Source organism: Eulemur rufifrons, chromosome 25 (genome assembly GCF_041146395.1).
Source record: "Eulemur rufifrons isolate Redbay chromosome 25, OSU_ERuf_1, whole genome shotgun sequence".
NCBI classification, from domain to species: Eukaryota; Metazoa; Chordata; class Mammalia; order Primates; family Lemuridae; genus Eulemur; species Eulemur rufifrons.
The window spans coordinates 8,219,356-8,243,343 of NC_091007.1; the positions used below are offsets into that span (position 1 = coordinate 8,219,356).

At 39.3% G+C, this 23,988-nt stretch overlaps 2 protein-coding genes across 2 annotated transcripts in view; one reads left to right on the top strand and one right to left on the bottom strand.

Annotated features, from left to right (window-relative positions):
• Positions 1-2,827, top strand: part of SEC61A2 (SEC61 translocon subunit alpha 2) — a 30,242-nt gene extending 27,415 nt beyond the window's left edge. The window contains exon 12 of the mRNA XM_069458907.1: positions 2,768-2,827. Within this exon, the coding sequence (XP_069315008.1) occupies positions 2,768-2,780 (13 nt within the window). The 3' untranslated portion in view covers positions 2,781-2,827. The remainder of the gene's footprint in view (positions 1-2,767) is intronic.
• Positions 2-23,957, bottom strand: NUDT5 (nudix hydrolase 5). The gene is made up of 10 exons (XM_069458909.1): positions 23,785-23,957; positions 16,414-16,521; positions 15,122-15,189; positions 10,369-10,418; positions 8,976-9,083; positions 7,592-7,687; positions 6,856-6,957; positions 5,146-5,154; positions 4,961-5,014; positions 2-2,826 (listed from the first exon to the last, which is right to left on the bottom strand). The coding sequence occupies exons 2-10, from the start codon at positions 16,474-16,476 to the stop codon at positions 2,717-2,719; spliced, it is 660 nt and encodes a 219-aa protein (XP_069315010.1). The 5' UTR covers positions 16,477-16,521; positions 23,785-23,957; the 3' UTR covers positions 2-2,716.
• Positions 23,958-23,988: the final 31 nt, after the last annotated feature.

The window sequence follows — 23,988 nt, forward strand, 5'->3', positions numbered from 1 at the left end:
AAGATTATTTGTATAGCTTTAATGTATTCTTACAAGGCCCATCCTGAGATGCCTATTGGAAGAAGCTAAATGTAATTACACTTTAATCCTAAGTTATTGAGGGACACTAACCAACTTTACTCAGGCATGTGGCTAACATTTGGAAAGGAACAGGAAAACGGTGTGGTCTCAAAACAGTATCCCCATTTGAAAGAGGACAGTTCTTTGTAAGTAATTCATTTTTAAAAGTATATGCTTTATTTCTCACAAACAGATCAAACTAATTTTTAAAAAATATCCTTTTCAGAATTACGGTTTTCCATTGTTGTTTACTTTCTTACTGTGTGAAGTAAGTATGTCTTAGGATCACAAAGCCAAATAATTACAGGAGCAAGACAGATAAAGGGAAGCAGGATGGGCTGGGTGCGGTGGCTCGCGCCTGTAATCCTGGCACTCTGGTGGGAAGCCAAGGCAGGAGGAGCGCTCAAGGCCAGGAGTTCGACACCAGCCTTAGCAAGAGCAAGACCCTGTCTCTACCAAAAATCGAAAAATTAGCCAGGCATCATGGCACATGCCTGTAGACCCAGCTACTCGGGAGGCTGAGGCAGGAGGATCGCTTGAGCCCAGGAGTTTGAGGTTGCAATGAGCTATGATGACACCACTGCACTCTACCTGGAGTGACAGAATGAGACTGTCTCAAGAAATAAAAAAAAGGGAAGCAGGATGGTAGCAAGGGTCCACTGAAGAACATCTCCCAAGGGCCTCAGACCACTGTTGGAAATACAGGCCCAGTGTTACATCTTTTTCTTCAAAAGAAGGTAGAAATATGTTTAATAGGAAAGCTTCAGTTTTGAAACGGTAAGGCAAATAATTTTAAAGAGGCCCAGCCAGTGAAAACATCCAGACTGCCAGTTCTCAAACTTTGACTTAATTTCCAAAGCACAGCCTTATTATAAAAAATATAAATGGCAATGGGGATCCTTTCTAGGATTTAGCTGTCGCTTCTCTGTTGAACTCTTGGGAAGAAAGGCACGCAGAAAGGACAGGGGTTAATTTAAGAGACTTGGGCAGTGCAAAGGCAATATATGTAACCAAAGTGTTTGTACCCCCATAGTATTCATAAATGAAAAAAAAAAAAATTTAGAGCAGGTTATGCCCATGGGGAGTAGCTTGGAAGAACTGGTCTACGTGGAAAGACTGGCCCGTGGTGAGTCTGTCTGCCTTACCTCTTCTTGACTTTGAAGGAGGGGAGTGACAGAGGAGATTATAGGATATGGTCCTTTAGAACTCAGGGAAAATGATAAATATCTTTGGAGATTCATGACGCTCATGAGTAAAATCAGGATTTTTAAAAAGGGGGTTAAGGGGATATGGAAAGGCTACTATTATAGCAAGTAGTTGGATCTTAATTTTCACATTTATAGAGAGAGTAGACTTAATCTATAAAGTACTATACTTCCATAATTGTTTTTAATCCTCTTTTAAAAAAAGTCCAGTATAAAGATCTTATATTTTCACTCATAAAAATACCTCTGGCAAGACAGTGAACCTGTAAACAAATGAACTATAGCAGCATTCTGGGCATTAGTACCCTGATTGTACCTGGAGAACCACTTTAATGTGGTTCTGAGGGCCTGGCCTACCCCCTGCATCCAGGCTAGAAACATGACTTGGGGCTGGACAGGGAGAATCATCCTGACGCTTCTGAAGGGGCTAAACTGGAAAGTCCTGGAAAATCCTGGAGCTGCTAGAGGCCCTAAAAGTCAACATGAGCTAAGCTCGTTTGAGATTAAGACAATGGCCCAGTAACTCTGGTAGAGCTTTTGGATGACAGGGCCTTTAGCCACGGTTATACCATTATACAATTATACAATTCTGGCATTTTTGGTCTGAGTAGTTTGTATTCGGTTTCAAGTACTGGCTAACTTTGCTGGCTGGCTCTACTCATGGTTTAACACAAGATAATAGTGCCTCACACCAAGCACTCTTATTACTATGGATTTGTTTTTAGAAACTTCAAGTATTCTTTGAGGTAAGGACAGGGAATCAGATTCTAAAGTATATGCTTGAGGGAAGAGCCCTGAATTTCCATTAGTCTCTTGGCCTTGGTATAGTGAATGGAGTCAACCATTTTTCATTATGTAAGAGCTTGATTAGTTTCAATAAAGAGGTGAATATAAGGACATTAACTAAATATAAGTATTTGCTTATCACAAATGTTATTCTCTATTGATTTTATATCTTCTACCGAGTTGAAGTCCATATAGCAAATAATTTAATTAGAAGAGGCCAAGAAAGTCCTGTATAAGATTTTTTTTTAAGCTCTGTTTTAAACACTAATGCAGTAAATAGTTATTTGCATACCAAGTTATAGAGTTATATATTAGGGGTTAAAGGTGGGAATAGTTCTAATTTGGAACTCAGGTCTGTTTTCCTATAGAAATATCCTATCTCCTAGACTAGAAAAGTAACAGTTGAGCTTAAAAAAAAATTGGAGTAAACATATCTGCATTTATGTTCTTTTCCATTAATATGAGCTGGAGTTTAACAAATTTAAATGAAGGTTACAGCCTACCTGTAATTACAATTCCATACCACCACCACATGCATTCTGTGCTTTTATTGTATGAAAAAGCTAATTTCAAATCTACATTAAACTAAATTGAATACAAAGTCTTAGTGAAGAAGGCCTGGTGGTCTCATTTACAAAAACATATGGCCAATATTGTCTTTAACCTTAAAATTTCAGGAAGGGCACTTCAAATGGCTTCGTGTTTGCATGTTTCAGCGCGAGCGCATAGGAATAGACTCTGGCATCCACTGTAAGATGTTCTTCAGCTACCAGAGCTGCAGGAAGCAAAGAATACAACACAGGTAATGCAGTTAATGAGGGAAAATATGTCTTATCGTTCAATCAATATTTACTGAGCAACTACTATGTGCCAGTTTCTATGCCAGATGCTGCTGATACAACCTTTTTTGCTTTCAAACATCTTTAAGGGAAGAAGAAAGGCAACAAAAACAGGATTGCATTCCCAGCATGGGACAAGAACATCAGGGATAATGATTTTGTGTGTTACCACAGCAAAGCTGTAAGCTTACAGACCCAATTGTTACACTTCCTTTATAGCTCAGGGAGGGCTTTGCTACTCACTATATGGCGATTACGTAGTCTCTTATTTAGGGGCTCGTGTCTTTTCCACTGCTGGGGGACACACATTTTCCCCCTGCAAGTTAAACTGTGTGCGTGTTAGGACGAGAGGTATACTACCAAGAATGAGGTCTCAGAATCTTAATTACCACAGGTTTGTACGAGAACTTCTCTTTCACTCAGATGGGGGTTGTGGGAATTTAAGTCTGTCTCCCAGCCACTTGCTTGAGAACAAGCTCAGAGGCATTTTGGTCTTTGAAGGCAGGGATCACGTCCTGCTCATCTAGACATGGCAGGTGCTTGGTAAGTGTTGAATGCTATTCTTTGTAGCACTGTGGTCTTAAGTACCTTCCTTACAACTTCTAGAATGTTACTGGAATAAAAGGTTTACTATATTTTGATTCCATGAAAGGTAGTCAATCTGGTTCTTTTATCTCTCCCTCTTTGTACAGCTATTTCTTTCTGTCCCTTCCCCTTGCTCTATTTTTTTCTTCCTCTTCTAAGACCAGAAGGGAAGTTAGGTAGAAGGGAGAAGGAAAGCACTTTTTAGAGAGGATACTCTTCTAATAAAAAACAATGAAAAGATACAGCATATAACATTTAAACAGTCGCACGCCAAGTGCTTTGCCTACATTACCCCATTTTACACGGACCTCCTCAGAGGGAGGGGCTGTTTGAAGTGGTAACCAGTACAGGCAGCTGAGCCTCAAACCCAGCCAGGCCTGTCAGTAGTGTTGCCACGGCCTTCTCTGAATAAATGCCGATAAATTACTGCATCTCTTCAATATGATTATTTCTAACTCTGGCTTTGAGACCTTGAGGTGGTTTTTACCTTAGGTCTAGTTAATCAAAAGGTAAAGAAGAAATGGAAGCTATCTGGGCATCTGAAATCGCAGCAGCTTTGAAAAGTCCACTTAATTTTTCAAACAAATAACAGACATTTTAAAATAAAGTGCCTTGCTTATGAAGTGAAACTGTAAGACACTTGTACTCATGGAAGGACATCAGAAACTTATCAAAGCTTCAGATCAAATTTTGAAAAATTACAATACTTAAAAACAGTAGAAAATTTAAGTATCAATTACCTGAAATACAACTAACAAAATGTTCAAATTATGAGAAGTATCTTCTATTTCATAAATGACTGAATGGGATTTGCCCAGCCAGCACAGAGGAGCTCCCTGAAGGGCCCACGTCACGTCTCTGGTACAGTATCTCCCCATGCAGTTGTATCCCACGTGGACATCTCTCCACGTAACTTGACTATTTTTTACTAAATCCCTATGAGATGGGCTGGCCAAGAATCACACAATGTAACTACGTGACCAGTGATTTACTAAGGGTCACATAGCTAGTTTGGTTCTTTACGCCAGCACAGCAAGTATAGAGTAGACACCTCAAATATTTGTTGAAGGAATATTGTTAACCTCTCCTTTCAGTTACACTCTTCACAAAGGACCATCTGACACACAAGCATATTCAAGGAAAAGCTAAGAGACAGCTACTTACACCTTTGCATAGCTATAGACTGAAGATTTATAGACTGCCTTGGGCTAGTTAGCAGGACATGATGTAGGAAACCATTCTGTAGGAAAAAAAGCTTCTAAAAGCTTTCACTTGACACAGAATGTTTTGCTCATGTCTTCAAACTCTCTGCCACCCAGAATGGAAAATTAGTATTGGTCAACTCCAGTTTTACAACAGGTTCTAGGTATTTGACTTTAATGATATGTAGAGGATAAAGAAATGGGGTTATATTGAAACCCCATTTGCTGGGGATGGGCACAGGGAAAAGAGAGGGAGTTGGGTGACAATCTTGAGAATGCTTACCATCAATTCTCTTCAGCAGGTCATTCTTTGGTAAAGAAATTACTTCCATAAACTCTAAACAAACAAAGTACAAGTGAAAACAAAGCTAAAGAACAAGGGCCTACCAAAAAAACCCCAAACGTCTGTAGCCATTACCACTACACTAAGCCATACACATGGTCAGCCGCTGGAGTTGAACAACATACCTCCATCCCCTGAAAACAAACAAAAGGAGAACGTTTTAGCAAGGCCTGGAGTGGTAATACATTGGAACGCTTTTATGCAAGACACATCGCAAAAACTAAGAATTTACTAGAAACCTGGGTCTCTGCTAACTTAATTTTCATACATAGTAAAACAAATTCTAACAGTACAAAGTTATTATTGTTCTCCAAATAATGTTTAATAGCAAAATTTAAAGCATATTCTATAATATATACACATTTTTTGACATATAGATCTGTATACTGTGTAATTTATCTATATTAATACATATACAAAAATTTACCATTTTAACCATTTTTAAAGGTTCATTTCAGTGGAATTAAATAATATTCACAGTATTTATGCAATCATCACTGTCTACCTCCAGAACTTTTTCATCATCTCAAATAGAAACTCCCTATCCCTGGTAACCTCTATTCTACTTCCATCTCTAGGAATTTGTCTCTTGGGGGTACCTGCTATAAGTAGAATCATACAGTGTCTGCCCTGTGCCTGGCTTATTTTACTTAGCACAGTGTTTTCAAGGTTCATCTGTATTGTAGCATGTATCAGCATGTTTCATCCTTTTATGGCTGAATAATATTCCATTGTATGTATGTACATAAATTTTGCTTATCCATTCATCTGTTGATAGACACTTGGGCTGTTTCTACCTTTGGCTATTGGCAGTGATGCTGCTATGAACATGAGTGTACAAGTATCTGAGTCCCTGCTTTCAATTCCTTTTTTTTTTTTAAGATAGGGTCTCGCTCTGTCTCCCTGGCTAGAGTGCAGTGGCGTCATCATAGCTCACTGTAGCCTTGAACTCCTGGGCTCAAGTGATCCTCCTCTTGCCTTAGCCATCCTGAGTAGGTAGGACTATAGGTGTGTGTCACCATGCCCAGCTAATTTTTTTATTTTTTGTAGAGATGGGGTCTCACTATGTTGCCCAGGCTGGTGCTTTCAGTTCTTTTCAGTATATGCTTAGGAGTGAAATGCTGGGTCATATAATTCTATATTTAACTTTTTGAGGAACTGCCAAACTTTTCCACAGTGAATCATATGTATATCTGCAGTTTAAAAATTAAGCATTTAAAATTAGCTGCAGTGGGATACTGAAACATAGATATAAACTAAAAAGGGTGAGAATGAATCACTCATGCATGATTTACTGTAGTATATATAAATACCCCCTTTAACGGGGTGGGGAAGGACATGGAATTGACAGTGGCATTCAAGTTTTTTAATCTGAACTTGCTAAGAAATATAGTGCAAAGAATTTCCTAAGAGCTTCTCTAAATACAGAACTCAATAAGGAATCATGAATAAGCTACTGCCCATAACAATTACGCCGTTCTTACAACATACACGAGAATAAAGTAACTAGGGCAATTTTGAAGTTTCTCACAGTTTACAATTTAGGCCTCTAGCTCATATTACTAAATGGGAATAGACTTTGTACAGAAAATACATAAATATGTAATTTAACATTTTACATAAAGAAGGATAAAGATCAATGTAGTAAAAGAAAAATGCCAAAACACAAAAGATTGGGAAAACAGACAAAAGTACTGATAAAGTATGTATGAAAGACTATGTTTCTTTCAGTGAAAGACTAATATTCTTTGAACAAATTAAAAGTGAAACCAGTAGCAAGTTAAAAGATGTTTAATGCAACTCTGCAACCTCACTCACAGCCAACACACACCTACCTGGCTTTGGCTTAGGTCGTACGTTTTCCGCGTCATCGCCATTAATGGTTACTGTCACGATGTGTGTGGTACAGTTCGACAAACCTGGGTCCATACATACAGCTATGGAGAGAAGCGACAGACCATCCTAAACCAGTCACAAGCTTCAGTCCCTTTTGTCATTGTTTCACTACTTAAATATTTGTCTTAGGGAGAAGGCAGGGCCCGTGATTCATAGTTGGCACAGAACTGACGCAAGAAACTATGGTTCTCATGTTCAGTCAGCACAGGCTGCAGGACTGCAAAGCATTTATGTGCTAAGTGCTCCTATTTTTCCTAGAGTTTCTGAGTCAAGTTTGGTTACATCTGAGGGGTTAGATGGTTCTGACAAGTTATCAAATCCTTTCACCACATCAAGAAGAAAAATCATCTGGTGAGGAACACGTGGAGGAGGTGGGTAAGTGACACCACTTGGGGTGTGGGAAATTCTGAAAGGCAACTTAATAATTTCCTAACTCCCCCGACCTTCAGGTCCTTCTTGTCCCAACTTACTCTCATGGGCAGGAAAGAGTCACTCATAGATGGTAACCAACCCTAATCTAGGATTTCTCTTCAGTGAATTAGCCAAAATAAAAGCCATGTGAATTCTGACCATGAAGAACACTCAAATAATCAATCCCTTTATATCCCGAGGAGTCTATTGCTTGGTGAATTTTCAAGAGTTTGTCCTCAAGTGCACCTGGAGAGCAATACCAACCTGGAGAGCATTCGGCAACGTCACCTTTATAGCCAGTTTCTTCCTCAAGCTCCCGAAGAGCAGCTGCTTCTGGGCTTTCGTTATCATCTATGAGACCTGCAAGTGCAAATCATTTGTAAGTTGGGACAGGGAAATCCAACTTTCTTTGAACCCCTCATTCTTCTAACATAGTTGCTGCTGAGCTACATTAGAAGAATGAGAGCCCTGTGAAAATATTCTTACAGATAAAACTGACTGAGGCTTAGAACGCGTATAGAAAAAAAGGGCAAAAGAATAAAGCCCTGGGCAGGTTAAGCAGGTTCTGACAGGCATCATGTGTTCCTCTTATTTAGAGCTGGGATTTTTCGTGGCCGTCTCAACACTGCTGTGTACAGTGTAGACAGCATCTGGGAGGATAAGTGACACAGTGGTGGCTATCTGGCTTAGGTTTGGAGGTTGCTGTGTGACTACAGCACAGAAAAGCTTATCATGTTTTTGTTTCCTTATATATAAGATGGTGATAGTATTACCTATCTTGTCTTCCTCCCTCACAGAAAAATACTGAGACCATGTAGCAAAATGCTAGAAAGGAGCAACTGGAGATTGATGGATTTTGGGTGACTCCTCCCTGTGAGGAAGCAATAAAGAGAGACCAGTGTGAGGAGGTGGGCAACAACTCAGACTCTTTTTCCTGAAAGGAGTAAAAAAATGTAAAGAAAAAGTAAAAGCCTAGTTAATATTACTAATTTCTTCAGTAAAATGGTGAGTAAAGGATGCATTCTCCTAAACTCTAGGTAAAAAAAAGGAAAAAAAGAAAAAGAAATAGTAAATGAAAACCAACACCACTAATGACAAATGAGATTTAATCTCTTCAGATGGGGACAATCCAATAAAGTCCTACAATAATAGAGGGCATTAAATTCTGGACAGCTTTACTGGGCAATTGGAAAAAATATTCCTGTTCAAATTCAGATAATGTCCTCAGCCTGTTTACAAAGGGCAGATCAAGCTGTCTTTTCCATTCATGGTTAAGAGTTAAGAGTCTGGCCTACTTATTATTGTAAATTTCCTGTTGGGGCAGATCACTAGTGACAGACAATAAGCTGACAAATTGGGGAAGATAATTAGTCAAAGAGAGGCTAGAGAGAGCGTTGCCAAGAGGAGGGTGGGCCGGCACGGAAAGGTGGGCTTTGCTACTGTGCCTTACGTCACCTACATGGGTTCAGTGGATCGCTGGGGCCTGCTGGCCAGGAAAAGCCTCACTACAGAAATGGTTTTGTTTTACTAACAACCACCAGAACAAATAAAAAGGTATTAAAGACCTAAGCTTTGCAATGCTCATGCTTTGCCCTGGCTCAAGCCAACGATCCCTGAGAAGCAATGTGATGTTGTTATAGTCACTCACCTGCAGGGAACTCGAGGCAGTAGCCGCCCATCGGTGGTCGGAACTGTTTCACTAGAACAACGCACTCGTAATGAAGAGTTCTCTGCAGCACGGGGATGACGGACACACCTGGCACCAGGAAATGAAACCAAGGAAATCCCTCCTGAAAGGTCAGCAGTGCCAGCAATATGCTTAGAGCAAGCTAACTAAAACCCCAGTTTTAAGAAATTCTGCATCAAAATCTACCCTGTATTTGCCAGTAGCAATAAGAAGTTAACTTAATCTACAATATTGGCAGTTAACCCTGGAAGCTATTCTCATTGAAAAACATTAATTGAAAAAAATAATCACATTTCTATGTTGTTTGAACTTTCTTTTTTTAAATGAAAAGCTCGTTTTAGTTGTCACAGTTTCTTAAAAATAAAATGAAAGCTAAAACAAAACATTTCACACAAGGTTAAGGACATAAAGTTTCAGTCTACATTAACCTTTACATGGAACCATTTCTTACCATGCAGCAGCTAGGCTGTTGGTGAAGTTACAATGATCTATGTGGTCTTGGATTCCCTTTAAGCAGTAAATCAAATAAGTTCCACTGTAGTGTATGCTAACTAGACTGACTGACTGACTGTTTTAGGATCTCCCAAGTTACTCGACTCAATCAAAACAAAAGAAAAACAAAAAACTACTGGGTTCTGGAGAACACCAACCACCCAGGCGGAGCACTCAGCCCCTAAAAGCTTTTCCATCAGTTTTAAGAACAGCAGCTGGAGCACAGCTACTCTGTTTGCTTCCATTGAAAACAGAAACCAAAACAAAATGGAAAAATAAGAAAGACCTATTGCCCAACTTCCCCTAGACCAGAGGTGATTTTCAGGATTGTTTCTGGGCTCTTTGCAGTCAAAGCATTCATGCCTGGAAGGGAAAGTGAACTGAATGAATAGTCTTTTCCCAATTCCATTTCCTTATCAACTTACAAAGCAAGTGGCCAATAAGCATAAAGATCTACCAAATAATTTTTCCAAACTAAAGGCTCTCACCTAGATCCTTTAAACAGAATACAGAGGATTTCTAGAAGTCATAACATACCTAGACACAGTATGTGGCTTCAAAGTATATTGATTTATGTTTAGCTATAAACATTAGTACATCTTCCCCTCAAAAACACTGCTCTGATAAAAAACAAAATGAAACAATACACTGTTCTGAACTTAGATAAATTGAGCCAGAAGTTATGTATAAAGAATGCTTGCTATAGTTATATAATATTGCAAAAACTAATAGGAGACTTAAAGATAAAACATCATAATTGAAGATCATAACTCTGCTCTGAGGTCTTGGTTACATTAAAAACCTTCCTATAATCACGTGCTAACTTCCTTTACAAAGAGTTCTAACAGGTTTGCAATCATACCATCAGCAGTCTGTCCCTTCCTGGTTGTGCGTTTCACTGTTTCCCAAGTTCTGTTCAGGCAGAGAAGAAAAAAGTCATTAGTGCAAAAGAAGGGAATTTTCTTTAGGTTTTCTGAGTACAACCAGAACTGCTAAATGCATGCAATGCATGCAAATGTACTAATGATCAACAAGACTACAATAAAAATCTGCACAGAAAAAGCTACCTGTGCTCTCTTACAGCTTCTGAAAATTACCAAAGAAAACCATCACCCTAACCCTCTGGGTGCCAACTAAACAGAAGCCTGCACAACATTTGAGCTCTTCAATTTGGATCAGAAGCCTGTGGGCAAGCAGCACAGTTGGTGGTCACAGCTTATTAAGCAGGTGATGCAAATGAAGCCCATAGACTCCCAGCTCTATCTCTAAGAAGAGAAGTTACTGTACACAGTGTGAACTATTGCCATATTTATTTATATAATTTTGATTTTTTAAAATGTGTGACCTAAGGCATACGATTTAAGAAAGTAGAACATTTACATTTATTAATCAAGGCATTATTAAATTTAGGTAAGTGCTCTATTTTGCATGTGTGAGATCTTATCTAAGGGGGAAAAAAAACAGTCCCTGGAGGAAAAAGTGAGGTGAGTAACAGCAGATTCCTGCTCCCTTTTCTGGCTTTATTCCTGGTTAGCTATTTGTTTCTGACTGTTACCTAATTCAGTTTTTTGGTAACATCTGTGCTATTCTACTTCCTCTCCTAGGAATGTTGGACAGAGCTGTACGGAAAATTCAGTTACTAAAACAATTATGCAGTTTAAAGGGAAAGGGCATAAAAGGAAAATTCCCCTTTCATCCTCTTGTCTCTGCAACAGAAAAACCAGAGTGAAGAGAGGGGAGTGACGAAGCAGTTTTAGGACTGCTTCTAAAGAAAGGTAAGACATCTGGGTGACCCTGGGGATTGGGATAAAAAGGGGTCAACATCTATATCCCAACAGGAAGAGTTATAGGACCATGACTCTGAGGAATTGTCTTGCTTATTCTTTTTATCTAGCTGTCCCTAAAATTTGAACCTTGCTACATTTCTATAAAAAATTTCAGATATTTAATCTGCTTTGAAAAAAACAGAAAAAAAAAAAAAAGAACTTTCTGTAAATTGTAGATCTTTCAGCACTGTACCCAAATTTTAAAGGGCAAATATGTCCAAATGAACCTAGGAAGATCAAAGACTACTATGACAGCTCACAGCAGCCCGGCATTCCTGTTAGTAGCAAGAAGCCAACCAACAAGCAATGCTGATGACAGTACAGACTGCAAGAGACAGAACACCTTTCGTCACAGCTCCCTCTGCTCCCTCTTAAGGTTAGTCCTAAAGACTGAAGAAGAAAGAGCTGGGGAAAGCACTGAAGGTCCCATCCCAAATACGCTAGGAATAAGGGAAACAAAAAGAGTAGCATCAGTATAGTGGTTAAGGTAAAGTAACTAAGCAGTAATGAGCCATGAAATATAAATGCATTTATAAGAAATATACTAGAACAAGAATGCCCCATGAGAGCTCCAAATTCCTAAAGGGGCTCTGAGAGATGCACAACTGATTGACATTCAGAAAATCTTAGTCTCTACCAAAGTGACAACCTCCTGGAGACTGTTTTCTCCTTTGTAAAACTTGGGAATGAGTATGTTATCTCCAAACCCTCTTGTAGCCTTAGAATTCTGCTTCCATCTAAATCACCCCCTTCTTCAGTCTCCTTTGTTACAGGAAAGCCTGTTTCCCTTCTTCCTTCTAGTTCACCAACTCAAGAGGCAGGAGGGGTTAACAAAGGATGACATCAGCATTATCTTGAAAGTTAACAAAGGGACATATGCCAGCATATTTTTATGCTTCTAAAATTAATTCCATATCCTCTTCCATGAATGTGACAGTGGAACAAAGGATTCTCTAGCTGCCGTTTTATCCCCTGCACTCGGCCCTCCATACCTGTGGGTTGTGCATCTGGATTCAACCAACCATGGATCAAAAATATTTGGAAAAAAATTGTGCCTGCACTGAACATGTACAGACTTTTCTTGCCATTTTTCCCTAAACAATACAGTGTAACAACTGTTTATACAGCATTAGCCTTGTATTAAGTATTAGAAGTATCTACAGATGATTTAAAGTACATGGAAGGATGTACACAGGTTATATGCAAATATGCCATTTTTCTATCAGGGACGTTGGCATCTGTGGATTTTGGTATCTGCAAGGAGTCATGGAACCAATGCCCATGGATACCGAGGGATGAATGTACAGGTTCAGTAGTCCTTATCTGAAACGTGTGGGACCAGAAGTGTCTCAGATTTTGGACTTTTTCAGGTTAGGGAGTATTTGCATTACTCTGTATCGTGCAGGCCTTTTGACATTTTCAACTATATTTTTACACCATAGAGCAAAGGATAAGCAAAAAGACACAGTGAGTAATGCACGTAGGTCTTGGAGCAATGTGAGGCACAGTGGGAGACCCGCCTTTGGCACACCTGGCCTGCTCATGAGCCATTTTATTCCCCTGTGTGGGCACACTTGCATGGGGGAGTCTGGGCATGAGTGGAAAGGATGTATTGTAGCTGATGGGGGCTGGGAGGGTCCTTTTTCCCTTAGAGACACAGAATAATCTGTGTTGCATGCCTGTGTTTTGACTGCGACCTGTCACATGAGGTTAGGTATGGAATTTTCCACTTGTGGCATCATGTGGGTGCTCAGCAAGTTTGGGATTTTGAAGCATTTTGAATTGTGGATTTTCAGATTAGGAATGCTCAACCTGTACATACATGCTTTTCTATCAGATAATAGGTAACACATTTGATAAATTATAAAATATTAGTGCTTTACATAACACCTCTTCGAAGGCCAGGAGGAAGACGTAGGTATGGAAGGATGGAGGTGAATATGCTGTAAACAGGCTGCATAAACACGGTAGTTTGGTAGAGACTTTAGAGCCCACTCCCAAACTGCTGAAACAGCTTCTCTGGAAGTGAGACCCAGACATGAGTATTCTGGAAAAAAAACCACAAATGCTTCTGATGCACACCCCTGATTAAGAAATGCCTGAAGGGAAGACAAGTCAAGTGAAGGGATGGGCTGTGTGATTAACCAAAACATATTCTTTAGACTAATTAGAGTTAAGGGCTATATTTTGTGTTATAAACCCAATTTTATAAGAAAAAGAGACCCAAATACTATCACCATAAATTGGGTTCCAATCTCTGTATCCATTTTTACAAATATAAGTACATTTGAACATACTTTGCTCACTAAGGCTTGGGCTTTGTCACATTTCTGTATTGGGTTTGGCCTGTATCCCCTACTTATTCCATATTCAGTTCTACATATCAAACTCACTTGACACATTTTTTAAGTAAGAGTTACAGTCTTCCGCTGTGTCCTTGGATCACAGCATGCACCGCTTTTTGGTGGGTTTTATTTCTCTATCTATTTTCCGTTATGTTGGCAGGATCAACCAGGTTGGTTGGGTGTTAATTCAACAGTGCCATATACATCTTAACTTGTTTCCATAGTTCTCCAACACTGGGTTTTATTAAGGTTTTTGTTAGTTCAGTAAATATAATCAAAAGTTGTTGAGATTACTGGCAAGTCCATGTATTTTCACCTTGATGACAGATGTATTTCCTCACAAACCATGTAATCTGATCACTTAGCAAATGGAGTTTTTATATTAATGAATTTAAATCATGTAATCGAGACACAAATTTAGTTGTTTTCTTATTTTATCATTCTTTTTGTTCCCTTTTATATTTCACTAAGTAAATACTTAATATTTTTTAACACATTGCTTTTTTTTGACAGTTTATAATACTAAAATATTACTAAACAAAAAATCTGGTAAAGAAAAAAAGGTTAATGACATAGTTTCCTGTTTTTTAGCTACAATTTTCCTTCTAGCCTTTTCTTACACATTATTTTACAGCATTTAAGAAGCATATGTACAATTTTCTATGTTGTTATCAACTTTTTAACTTTTCCCATATTGCTAGCTTGTCATCATAACCTGATTTTACACTTGATCTTAGCCAAAAGGCTGAGAAGCAATCATAATCTGCTTTTTAGATGGCTGTAGAAGTTTTACCAAGTGGATATACCATTTAACAATTAGTTATATATTTTTAAGACATTTGGGTTGCTTTCAATTTTCTGTCTTTTAAATTTTTGATGAATATTATGTATACATAAATCTAACTCATAATAATTTCTTTAACAAATTCTTAGAAATGGGATTATTAGGTGTAAGGGTACAATATCTTCATGGCTATTGACACATTTGTGAAATATGCTTTACAAATTTTTTTTTTCCAATTTACGTTTCTATGAGGCAGGCATGTAAGTTTTCCCTCAAAATAAGCAATGTTTTTGTTTTCTTTTTCGTTCTTCTAATTTAGAGATTAAAAATTGGTTTTACTAGAAGAAAGCAACATGTACTATTATTCTGTCACCTTATCAGTTTAAATTAGGTCTGGCCTAACAGTTTCAGGTCTGCAGTAGTCTACCTAGGGAAAAGGGTGTTAAAATAGGTTTCTGATTAGTTATTGTAACAGATTTACAACCCAGTTTTATTCAGAGATTACAAATGATCCAAACAGTTTAATAATGGAAAAACAGCTAAATTAGATTCTGTATTTAAAATAGTTTACAAAAAAGGAAAACGTGTATGCCAAACACTCAACAGAGACCCCAAGAACCCAAATACCGAACATTTTACAAGAGAAAAAAAAAGGTTTACCTAGTTTTACCAGTGGGATCCATGTAAGTTGTTTTTTCAAGCTTGACCCATTTTCCTTCTGAAATTAACTAAAAGGATATCAGATAATAAGTTGGGAAACTTTCAAACCAAGTTGTTTTTTATCTAAAAGGTTTTTTTTCCTTTCAAATTTTCTCTATGTAGCCCTCCCAATAATCATGTTTCCCTCCCAGTAATTTGTGGGTAAGTTTTCAGTTCAGAGTAGGTACTCAAAGTTGGTTTCCTAAAGGGTAGTTCTGTTGCCTTTTGGAATTTTTGAGGTAGTACTAAAAGGTGAAAAGAATGACAGTCTAAAATCCTGGGGGGTGGGAGGGGCAGGGGTAATTGGGAGGGGGCCCCAGGGGTAAAGAGTTTTCCAGATGCTCCGGATGTGCTGTCCCTTGATCTGGGTGTGAGCCACATAGGTGTCTTTATTATATAAAAATCCATCATTGTTATTTTACTGTCAATGAGCACACATTGGAAAAGCTGACTGTGGGGAAACCGGGTCAATGACTGGATTTCCTAGCAGATATGTGGGTTTCCCACCCAATCTGAGACGGGCGTGCCAGGATCATTCTGCCTAGACATTGAGTTTCAGTTACCAGGACTAACTTACCTATGGCACTATACTGAACTGTGTACATAAAGCAGTAGCCTTTTTCTTACTATCCTATCTTTCACTTCTTGCCAGCAGCAACCTAATAATTATCAGCAGATCTGTTCACAGACAACATGGAAAGATTTTAAATCAAAAAGAATTCCAGAAAGGTGCCAAGATCAGAGTTCCAAGATGAAGGATTTAAAATTTATCCATTGCAATGGTTCCTGCAACAAGAGACTTTTAAAGCTAAATTGAGTAACACGCAAGACACACATTGGTTCTAAAACTCACTAGAATTTAGACTACAATTAACAACTTAGGTTTTTATTGTTCTTATACATGTCAAGACCATAAACAGCTAAGATGCGGTAACTAAATATGAAATATTTAAGTCCTAAAATCCACATATGATTTATTCTTTTATTCAGGGAAAAAGATTAAGAATTCTTCTGTTAGAGTCAAAATCCACTCACAGTCTCAATTTCACTAATACATATAATCAAGAGGGACATACTACTGCACCCACACAAGAGCAAAATGTACGTGGGCCTAGAAAAGGGAGTAGGAAAAAGCCCTAAAAACTGTCTTCAAGAATGAAAAACAATCATTGGAAACAACAGATAGTCTATATATTTCTTTTAAACTCAGATTTATGTGGGGAGGGGAAAGAAAAGTGCAAAGTAAGTTATACCTCCTCTGAAATAATAGACTGTTTGGTATTCTGAGAAGAATCTGTTGGTTCTTGGTTCTCCATTTTCAAACTAATTCGTTTTTACAGTCCTCAGGTGAGAAGTTCACTCTGAAAGATAATGAGATTCATTTAAGCTAAAATTATTTTTCTGAATTAAACATTTCTCTATAGGTCCCTAGTCAAAATACTTAAATGGCAAAAACAATTTTTCTTTTTAAGAGATGGAGTCTTGCTCTGTTGCCCAGGCTGGAGTGCAGTGGTGTGATCATAGCTCACTGTAGTCTCAAACTCCTGGCCGCAAGCAATCCTCCTGCCTCAGCCTCCTGAGGATCTGGGACTACAGGCCACTGGTATTAAATACATTCGCATTATTGTGTCCCATTTACTTTTAAGTTTCAACACCTATCAAAGTCATAGTTACACAGAAAGAGTTAACTAGTACTACAAGGTCTGTTATGAGAAGAGCAGGCTACTATCCCATTTGTTGTAAGCTACAAATCCTTATTTCTTGGTTTATTTCTTCATTTTTGGACTTTGTCTGAAAAATCTTTTTTTTTCTACCCTCATAGTTGATTGATAACTCTGGCTGCATACAGGATTATAGGCTGAAAACAATTTTCTATTAGAAACCCGGGGGCATTTCTTAGTCGCCTTCTTCTGATGTTGCTGCTAAGAAGTCTGAAGCTATTCTGATTCTTGAGCCTTTGTCCATGTGTCCTGTTTTCCATCTCTGGAAGCTTGTATTGATAGTTAGTCACGTCTTTGGGCTGATGTTATTGTCACTCAGCTGGGTCCTTTCAGTCTGGAAACTTCATACTTTCTTTAGAGGGAATTTTCCTCAAATTGCTTCCCTGGTAATTTCCTCCTATTTTCTCCATTCTCTCTTTTAAGGACATTATTGAGCTGTTGGACTTCCTGAATCGATCCTCTCTTATCTTTTTCACTCCTAATCTCCCTTTCCTTGTTATTGTCTACATTTCTCAATGGCTACTCTAACTCCTCACCACCCTTCTGTTCCCCAGCTCCCTGACTACCCCACCTCCTGACTCTAGCTTCAGAGAAAATACAGACCAACAAGTATCAACTAACTCTCTTACCAACCGTCTTACAGGAAAGTGTCTTTGCTCTTTGTTTCTTCTGGGACCCAAAATTATAATTATACTACCCATCAAATCTTCAATTTTGTTGAAGCAAGTTTCCCTATCCTAAAATACAATAAACAAAATAAACTATATTCATTAAATTAATTAAAACAAACTGTTTTCATCAAGTGCCTTAAAAAATCAAATACCTGACTGACTATCTCAGGGAACCTGGGTCCATGGGAATAACCTGATGGGGAAAGCGGGTCAACTAGTCTAAAAAGCTTTAAGGCACTTAAGTTATGTGCTAGGTCCCCTTATGTGTATATCTTTATAGCTCCCCTCAGATTTTCAAAAGGATTGTTGACTGCCAAAGTGAGAAAGTACTACAGGTATTCTGAAGGGTAGTTCCTCACCTTCTACTCTTCATGTGACTGAGTTCAACTCAGTTACAGAACAGTCCAAAGATCAATTCAAAGATCAACCCTTAGTCAGCACAATAAGCTTTAAAACAGGTTGTTTTAAAAATTTAAGCTAGCATGTTGGAGAAATAGGAAAAAAAGCTACATAATTTTTTTAAAAAGTGGCAGACAGGGCTGGTCCTCCCTAGGATAGGTAATTTTCTGGAAGGCAGTCAGTCCCAAAGGGAGACAGGGTTCTGCAGCAATCCACCGACAGCATAAATGACAAAAAATAAGTGATTAAGGAGTGATTTCAAAAGGATATTCTTTACTATGAGATTCCCAAAATGTTGCAGGAAGACTACAAAAGCACCTCAAAAATAGTACTGAAACAGAAAAGGAATATTATTTTTAGCACCAGTTCAAAAACAGAAGGCAAATGGTGCCATTTGGGGGCTAGTCACTACAAGAAACCTGCTGCAGGAAGGAACAGATGAGGTTTAAATTCCATGCTTCATACTGTGCTGTCTCCACCACTGTGACAGAGCCTTCCTAAAGTGACTCAACTGTTTCAAGATTTAAAAGCAAAGTTTAATTTGAATTTTATCCACTTCAATTTAAGGTCTTCTACATATTGCCAATATGTGTATGTTAAAAAATACACATGTCCATGATGTTGCATGTTCCACAGTTTCATTCACGATTGTCCACCGTCTCCAAAGTCACAAACTGTTTTAATTCACATAATCTATTTTAAACTCAGGTCAGTTTGAACTATGATGTGTCAGGTGCTTAACTTTCCAAGGTACAAAAACTCTAGGGAGGGAAAATGTGAGTCACAAGATTCTCAGAGTTCTTGCACAGTGGTGGGCAGAAGTCTTTGCTAGCTTTGTGAGCGTGGGCAATTGAAATGTCTGAGTACGTATGTACTCAGCACCAATCAACCTCTCTGTTCCTGCCCTCGAGCACCTTACAGTTTAACAAGCAAATCAGAAGGGCAAAAACCTGCCACAGAGATAACACAATATTAGGGTGTTTTAAAGGAGTGACAAATCACATCCACTTGGGAGGCAGTGAGGAAAAAGTTAAAGATTTTTAAAATGTAGTCTGATATTAAGATATGATTTAGAAACCAAGAAGACAACGAAGCATTCCAACTAGAAGGAACTACATTAAAAAGGCAGCAAAACCACCTGGGGCAAGGTTGAGAAATTTCTACAGTTTGGCAAGCTTTGTGGTTGGTAACCTTTCCCTGTACCCCCTTCTCCCATCCTCCCCTTTAAAAAAACCCACATGTAATGGATGACATTAACATTTGCAAACACATTTATTTCTAAAGGCATACACCGATTGGGCTGGATCCCTGCTGCCTTCCCCCCAAATCTGCAGGTAAACAAAGCGCACAATCCTAACTGGCATGCCACAAATTCCTGTTGCTATATAAGCTAGTTTTGGAGTTGGGCAGCAAGCACAACCCTCTATTTAAAAGGTAAGATGATAAGTGATTCATTTTTCACAAACTTAAATGTTTCAGTATTAGTAACAACAGCAGGAAAAGAGTTAACTGGAGTTAAGATTCAAGAAGTGAAACCAAAAACTCAAAAGCCAGATTGTGGAATTTGTACTCAGGCTCATTCAATTATTACCATACCTGAATCCCCTGCAATCTGTTGAGGCTGCAAAGTGAAGCAAAAATCAAAACAAAAATTGTATGTTGGCTAGTCTCTCCCTGATAAAAGCTGAGTATTGTAAACACACAGATACTCAGCCAAATAAAAGATGTAGGAGCTCAACTCATAAGCAGAGCTTCTGATGGACAAGACCGTGAGTTTCCATTAAACTTGCAACAGTTTAATAATTGAATAGAGAAATCAATAAGGCAGTTTGAAAGAAATTTAGTAGGGAGGGGATCAGTTTCTTGCAGAAATAACTTACTTCATGATTGTGTTGTTAAAGTCAAGCATCCAATTAAGCATGTCTAAGATGCTGTTCTGTATCAGAAGGAATGGCCTGGGGCCAAAACAGGCAAAAATATTTTCTGTCTCTTAAAACATCCTCTACTCTTTTGAGAAGTAAAGCCCGCATCCCTGCCTCTGGCCAGCGTTTGGAGGGGTAGGGTAAGTCTTTTCTTTATTTGTGCAACAGGAGATGGCCCACCCTGGACCTGGTATAGGGAGGTCCTAGGCGGAGGGCACAAAATTGTCTTCAGCGGCGATGGGATGATCAGAATCAACTGTAGTTGAACAGTAATTGCCTGAAGCTGAGAACCCATCATTTAAAAGCTCTGTATTTTTCAAATGTTTAGGAAATTTGGATTTTGAGAGGAGGTCTACCATTTTCCTTCTTTGCTGGCAAAGTAATAAAACTTCTCTTTCCTCCTCCCCAAACCACTTTTCCTCGTTCTTCTGATTTGGCCTTGTGGACAAGTGCCCAATTCGGTAACAATTCTATGTTCTGGCAGGCTGATTACACAGTAAAGCCACTTGATTTATAAGGAACAAAGAATCAAATAATTTGTATAGTCATCTGTAATAATTTTTGTTATAATCATAAAACTTAAAAAATTTTTTTTTTCTTTGAGACAGAGTCTCCCTCTGTCACCTGGGCTAGAGTGCCATAGCATCAGCCTAGCTCAACCTCAAACTCCTGGGCTCAAGCAATTCTCCTGCCTCAGCCTCCTGAGTAGATGGTACTACAGGTGCACGCCACCACAGCCAGCTAATTTTTTTTTAAATATTTTTAGTAGAGACGGGATCTTACTCTTGCTCAGGCTGGTCTCAAACTCCTGAGCTCAAGCAATCCTCCCACGTCGGCCTCCCAGAGTGCTAGGATTACAGGCATGAGCCACCATGCCCAGTCAAAAATTTCATTTTTAAAATATAATATTTTGATGGATCCTTCTTTTGTACCATTTATGGTAAAATTTTGGTACCCACATCAAATGGATTCACTTGCGTGATCATTTCTTTGCTGACAGTTATCCTCAGATAATGAAGACTTCCTGTATTTGATTTGGTAATGATGGAAAGCCACTGAACATTTTGTGTGGGTTTTCTTTTTTCTCTTCTGGCAGGTGTGGGGGTTGGGTGGGCTGGGAGGGCACTAACATTTACCGAGATCATGCCACTTGGTGATTTACGGTAATCATTTACCAGTTGGTTTATAATCATCACATTAAATTCGGGTTGAGCAATAGTGAACTGAGTGTAATGGCCCCTGGGAAGTTTAATTGGTTACAGCAGTATAGTAATGAGACTGGCAAAGAACTCCATGTAACAGTCCAGGCAAGAGGTAACACAGATTTGGAATAGGGTGGTAGCAGCGGCAAGTAAACATTTAATTCCTTGCAGATGAGAGTTTATTACATGTACTAAAACAGCTTCTAGGAAAGGGGTAAATCCAAGCTAATTCTAAGAAGATGGTTTTAAAGGAGATTGGGACATCAGAAGCAGAAAGGGGTGGTGCAGCGCTCAAATTTGTACACACTGAGTTTGAGATGTTGGCAAAATATCCAAGAGGAGGAAACCATTATCAGATGGTTAGAAATACTAATCTAGAAGTTATGCTATGAACTGAGAGAAGGAAATGTGTTTTTTCAGTACTTAATTTGGAATTACACAGTATCCCCCTTCCTTACAATCACTTGACTACTGACATTTTTCAGCATGCATGAGAAAAACTATTTCCACTGTTGCAAAAGTTTTATTTTAGAAACTCGATGAATATACTAGATAGCTAAGTAGAAGATAAACATGGTGGTTAAAAATTGGTGAAAGCTAATTTAGCTGTCTCCATTCACAATACTTGAGCATCTCCTGTTTGTAATGTCAAATTATATGATGCTGGATAAATGTGGAACCAGTTACTTAAAACCAACTCTAATACTAAAAAGTCACTAAACACACTTCCAAAGTAGATAGCCTGAATAAAAGCTATCTATACAAATTCCTTCCCTGTAGCGTCTATAAGTTTACAAACTTAGCTGCTTCTCTACAAATAACTGCAATTCCAATTTGCAACTGCCTCAAACTCCACACTCAAATGTTTTCTGGGCTGTTAAAGTATTGCTCCTCCCAGAAGGACTATGTTCCCAGGATCTATTTTCTCCCATACAGCTATTAATTCCTATCTTCAACAGAAAATACCTCACCCAAATGTACCCCCATCAATGCTAACATTTCCTTCAGCTGCAACTTTATTTCTACATCAAATCAAAACAAAATTGGAGTGACCTCTCATGTCCGCCACTAAGTCTGTCTTAGATCTGTAACTGGCCCCATTCTACCAGCGTATGTGGAATATTGCTGCTGCTTTCCTTCAAAACACAAAGGATTGCGTAATCCTAGATCTAGGAAGTACATACTTACAAATGAAATACTACCGTCCCTATCCCAAAACACTGCAACATTATAATCTATTTACTTCTTTGAAAATGTATCCTTTAAAACAATGCTCCCCACTAACCACTTAGCCAGTAACATTTTTTCAGAAAAACAAAAACAATGTATATTCCTGGGAGGAAGAGTTTCTAACTCCAAATAAACAGAAGATTCAGTTTATTATCCTAATGAATAGCTTTCTAAAGAGGCCTGCAGTCGGTGGAGTTCTGATCTCTAATTTAAAACTGCTTAGGTGGACCAGTAAGTATCTCCAATTTTAAGGAGAGATCTAAAATGTACGCTTTTAGACACACGTGCCTGGGACAAGCCCAAGACTTGTAGTTCTAAGAAACACAACTAGACTTTAAAGGAGTTTTCTTAGCAGCTGGTGGTTTCTTTCTTTCTTTTTTTGAGACAGAGTCTGGCTCTGTTGCCCAGGCTAGAGTGCGGTGGCATCATTGTAGCTCTCCGCAACCTCAAACTCCTGGGCTAAAGAGATCCTCCAGCCTCAGCCTCCTGAGTAGCTGGGACTACATGCTCGCACCACCACACCAGGCTAACTTTTTCTATTTTTAGTATAGACGTTCTCGCTCCTGTTCAGGCTGGTCTGGAACTCCTGACTTCAAGCGATCCTCCCGCCTCTGCCTCCCAGAGTGCTAGAACTACAGACGTGAGCCACTGCACCTTCTTTTAAAGAATCAAACAAAATTGAATTTTGTAGGGTGACAGGAAGGAATGGGAGTGGGGGAAAGAAGAATGATACTAAAAGTTCGATTAGAATTCTTCCAGTCTTATGACTCCATCACTGCAGGGATGATAAAAACCTGGCTTTATTTTTCCAGGCTGATTAACTTTTGCGGGGCCGGACTAAATGCACTCGACGCTCAAAGGAGGCAACTCTAGTTTTTCCTCTGCTCTCTCAAATTTACCTCCTCTCTTTTACCTCCGAAGTCGAACCCAGGCTCGTCCAGGCGGGATTCCTTCCGTCTGTCTCTCAAAACCCTCAACTGCAAACCGAGCATTCTTCTCTTTTGCAGGTGTCTCTACGTTACACTCAAACTAACATTTAACTATGGCGTTCCCCGCTTTCTTACTCCCAGTAGCCCAGGCTCTTACACCCCAATCCCTGGCTTTCCTCTGGCGCTTCCGCAGCGGTCGCTGCCTCCCGTGCCCAGACGGGATCCCAGCCGCACACTGGGAGACACGCGCGCAGCTGCCCGCACTGCCCGCCCCATCCAGATACGCTCCCTCTCTCCTTCTCCTTCTCCCTCTCCCTCTCCCGCCCAAAGAGACCTCGCACGGTGATTGGCTCGCGCCCAGTTACTTACTGGGGGTGAAGAAGGGCAGTGGGAGGAATGAAAAAAGGACAAATCCGAGGCAGCAGGCTCAGCAGATGCCAGTGCCACGGCTGGAAACACCGGCGCCTCTCGCGGTTCTAGGACGATGTGCGCGCGCCCTCCCCGCGGCACCCGTAGAACCTCCGCCTCTGACCTAGCTTCAGAAAATTACCTTCCGGGTCAATAGGCGTCTAGGGCGGAAAGGAGTCGTAAACTCCTTAAAATTCCTTTCTCAACACGGCCGCAGTTCCTCTTTCGAGACCAAAATTCTTTTTGTGTGCATGCCTGCCTAGAATAAGCCCCACGATTTTCGTTCTCCGCTAACTTTTCTCCTACTTCCTCCTTGCCTTATGGACCGGAAGAGTCCTTGAACCAA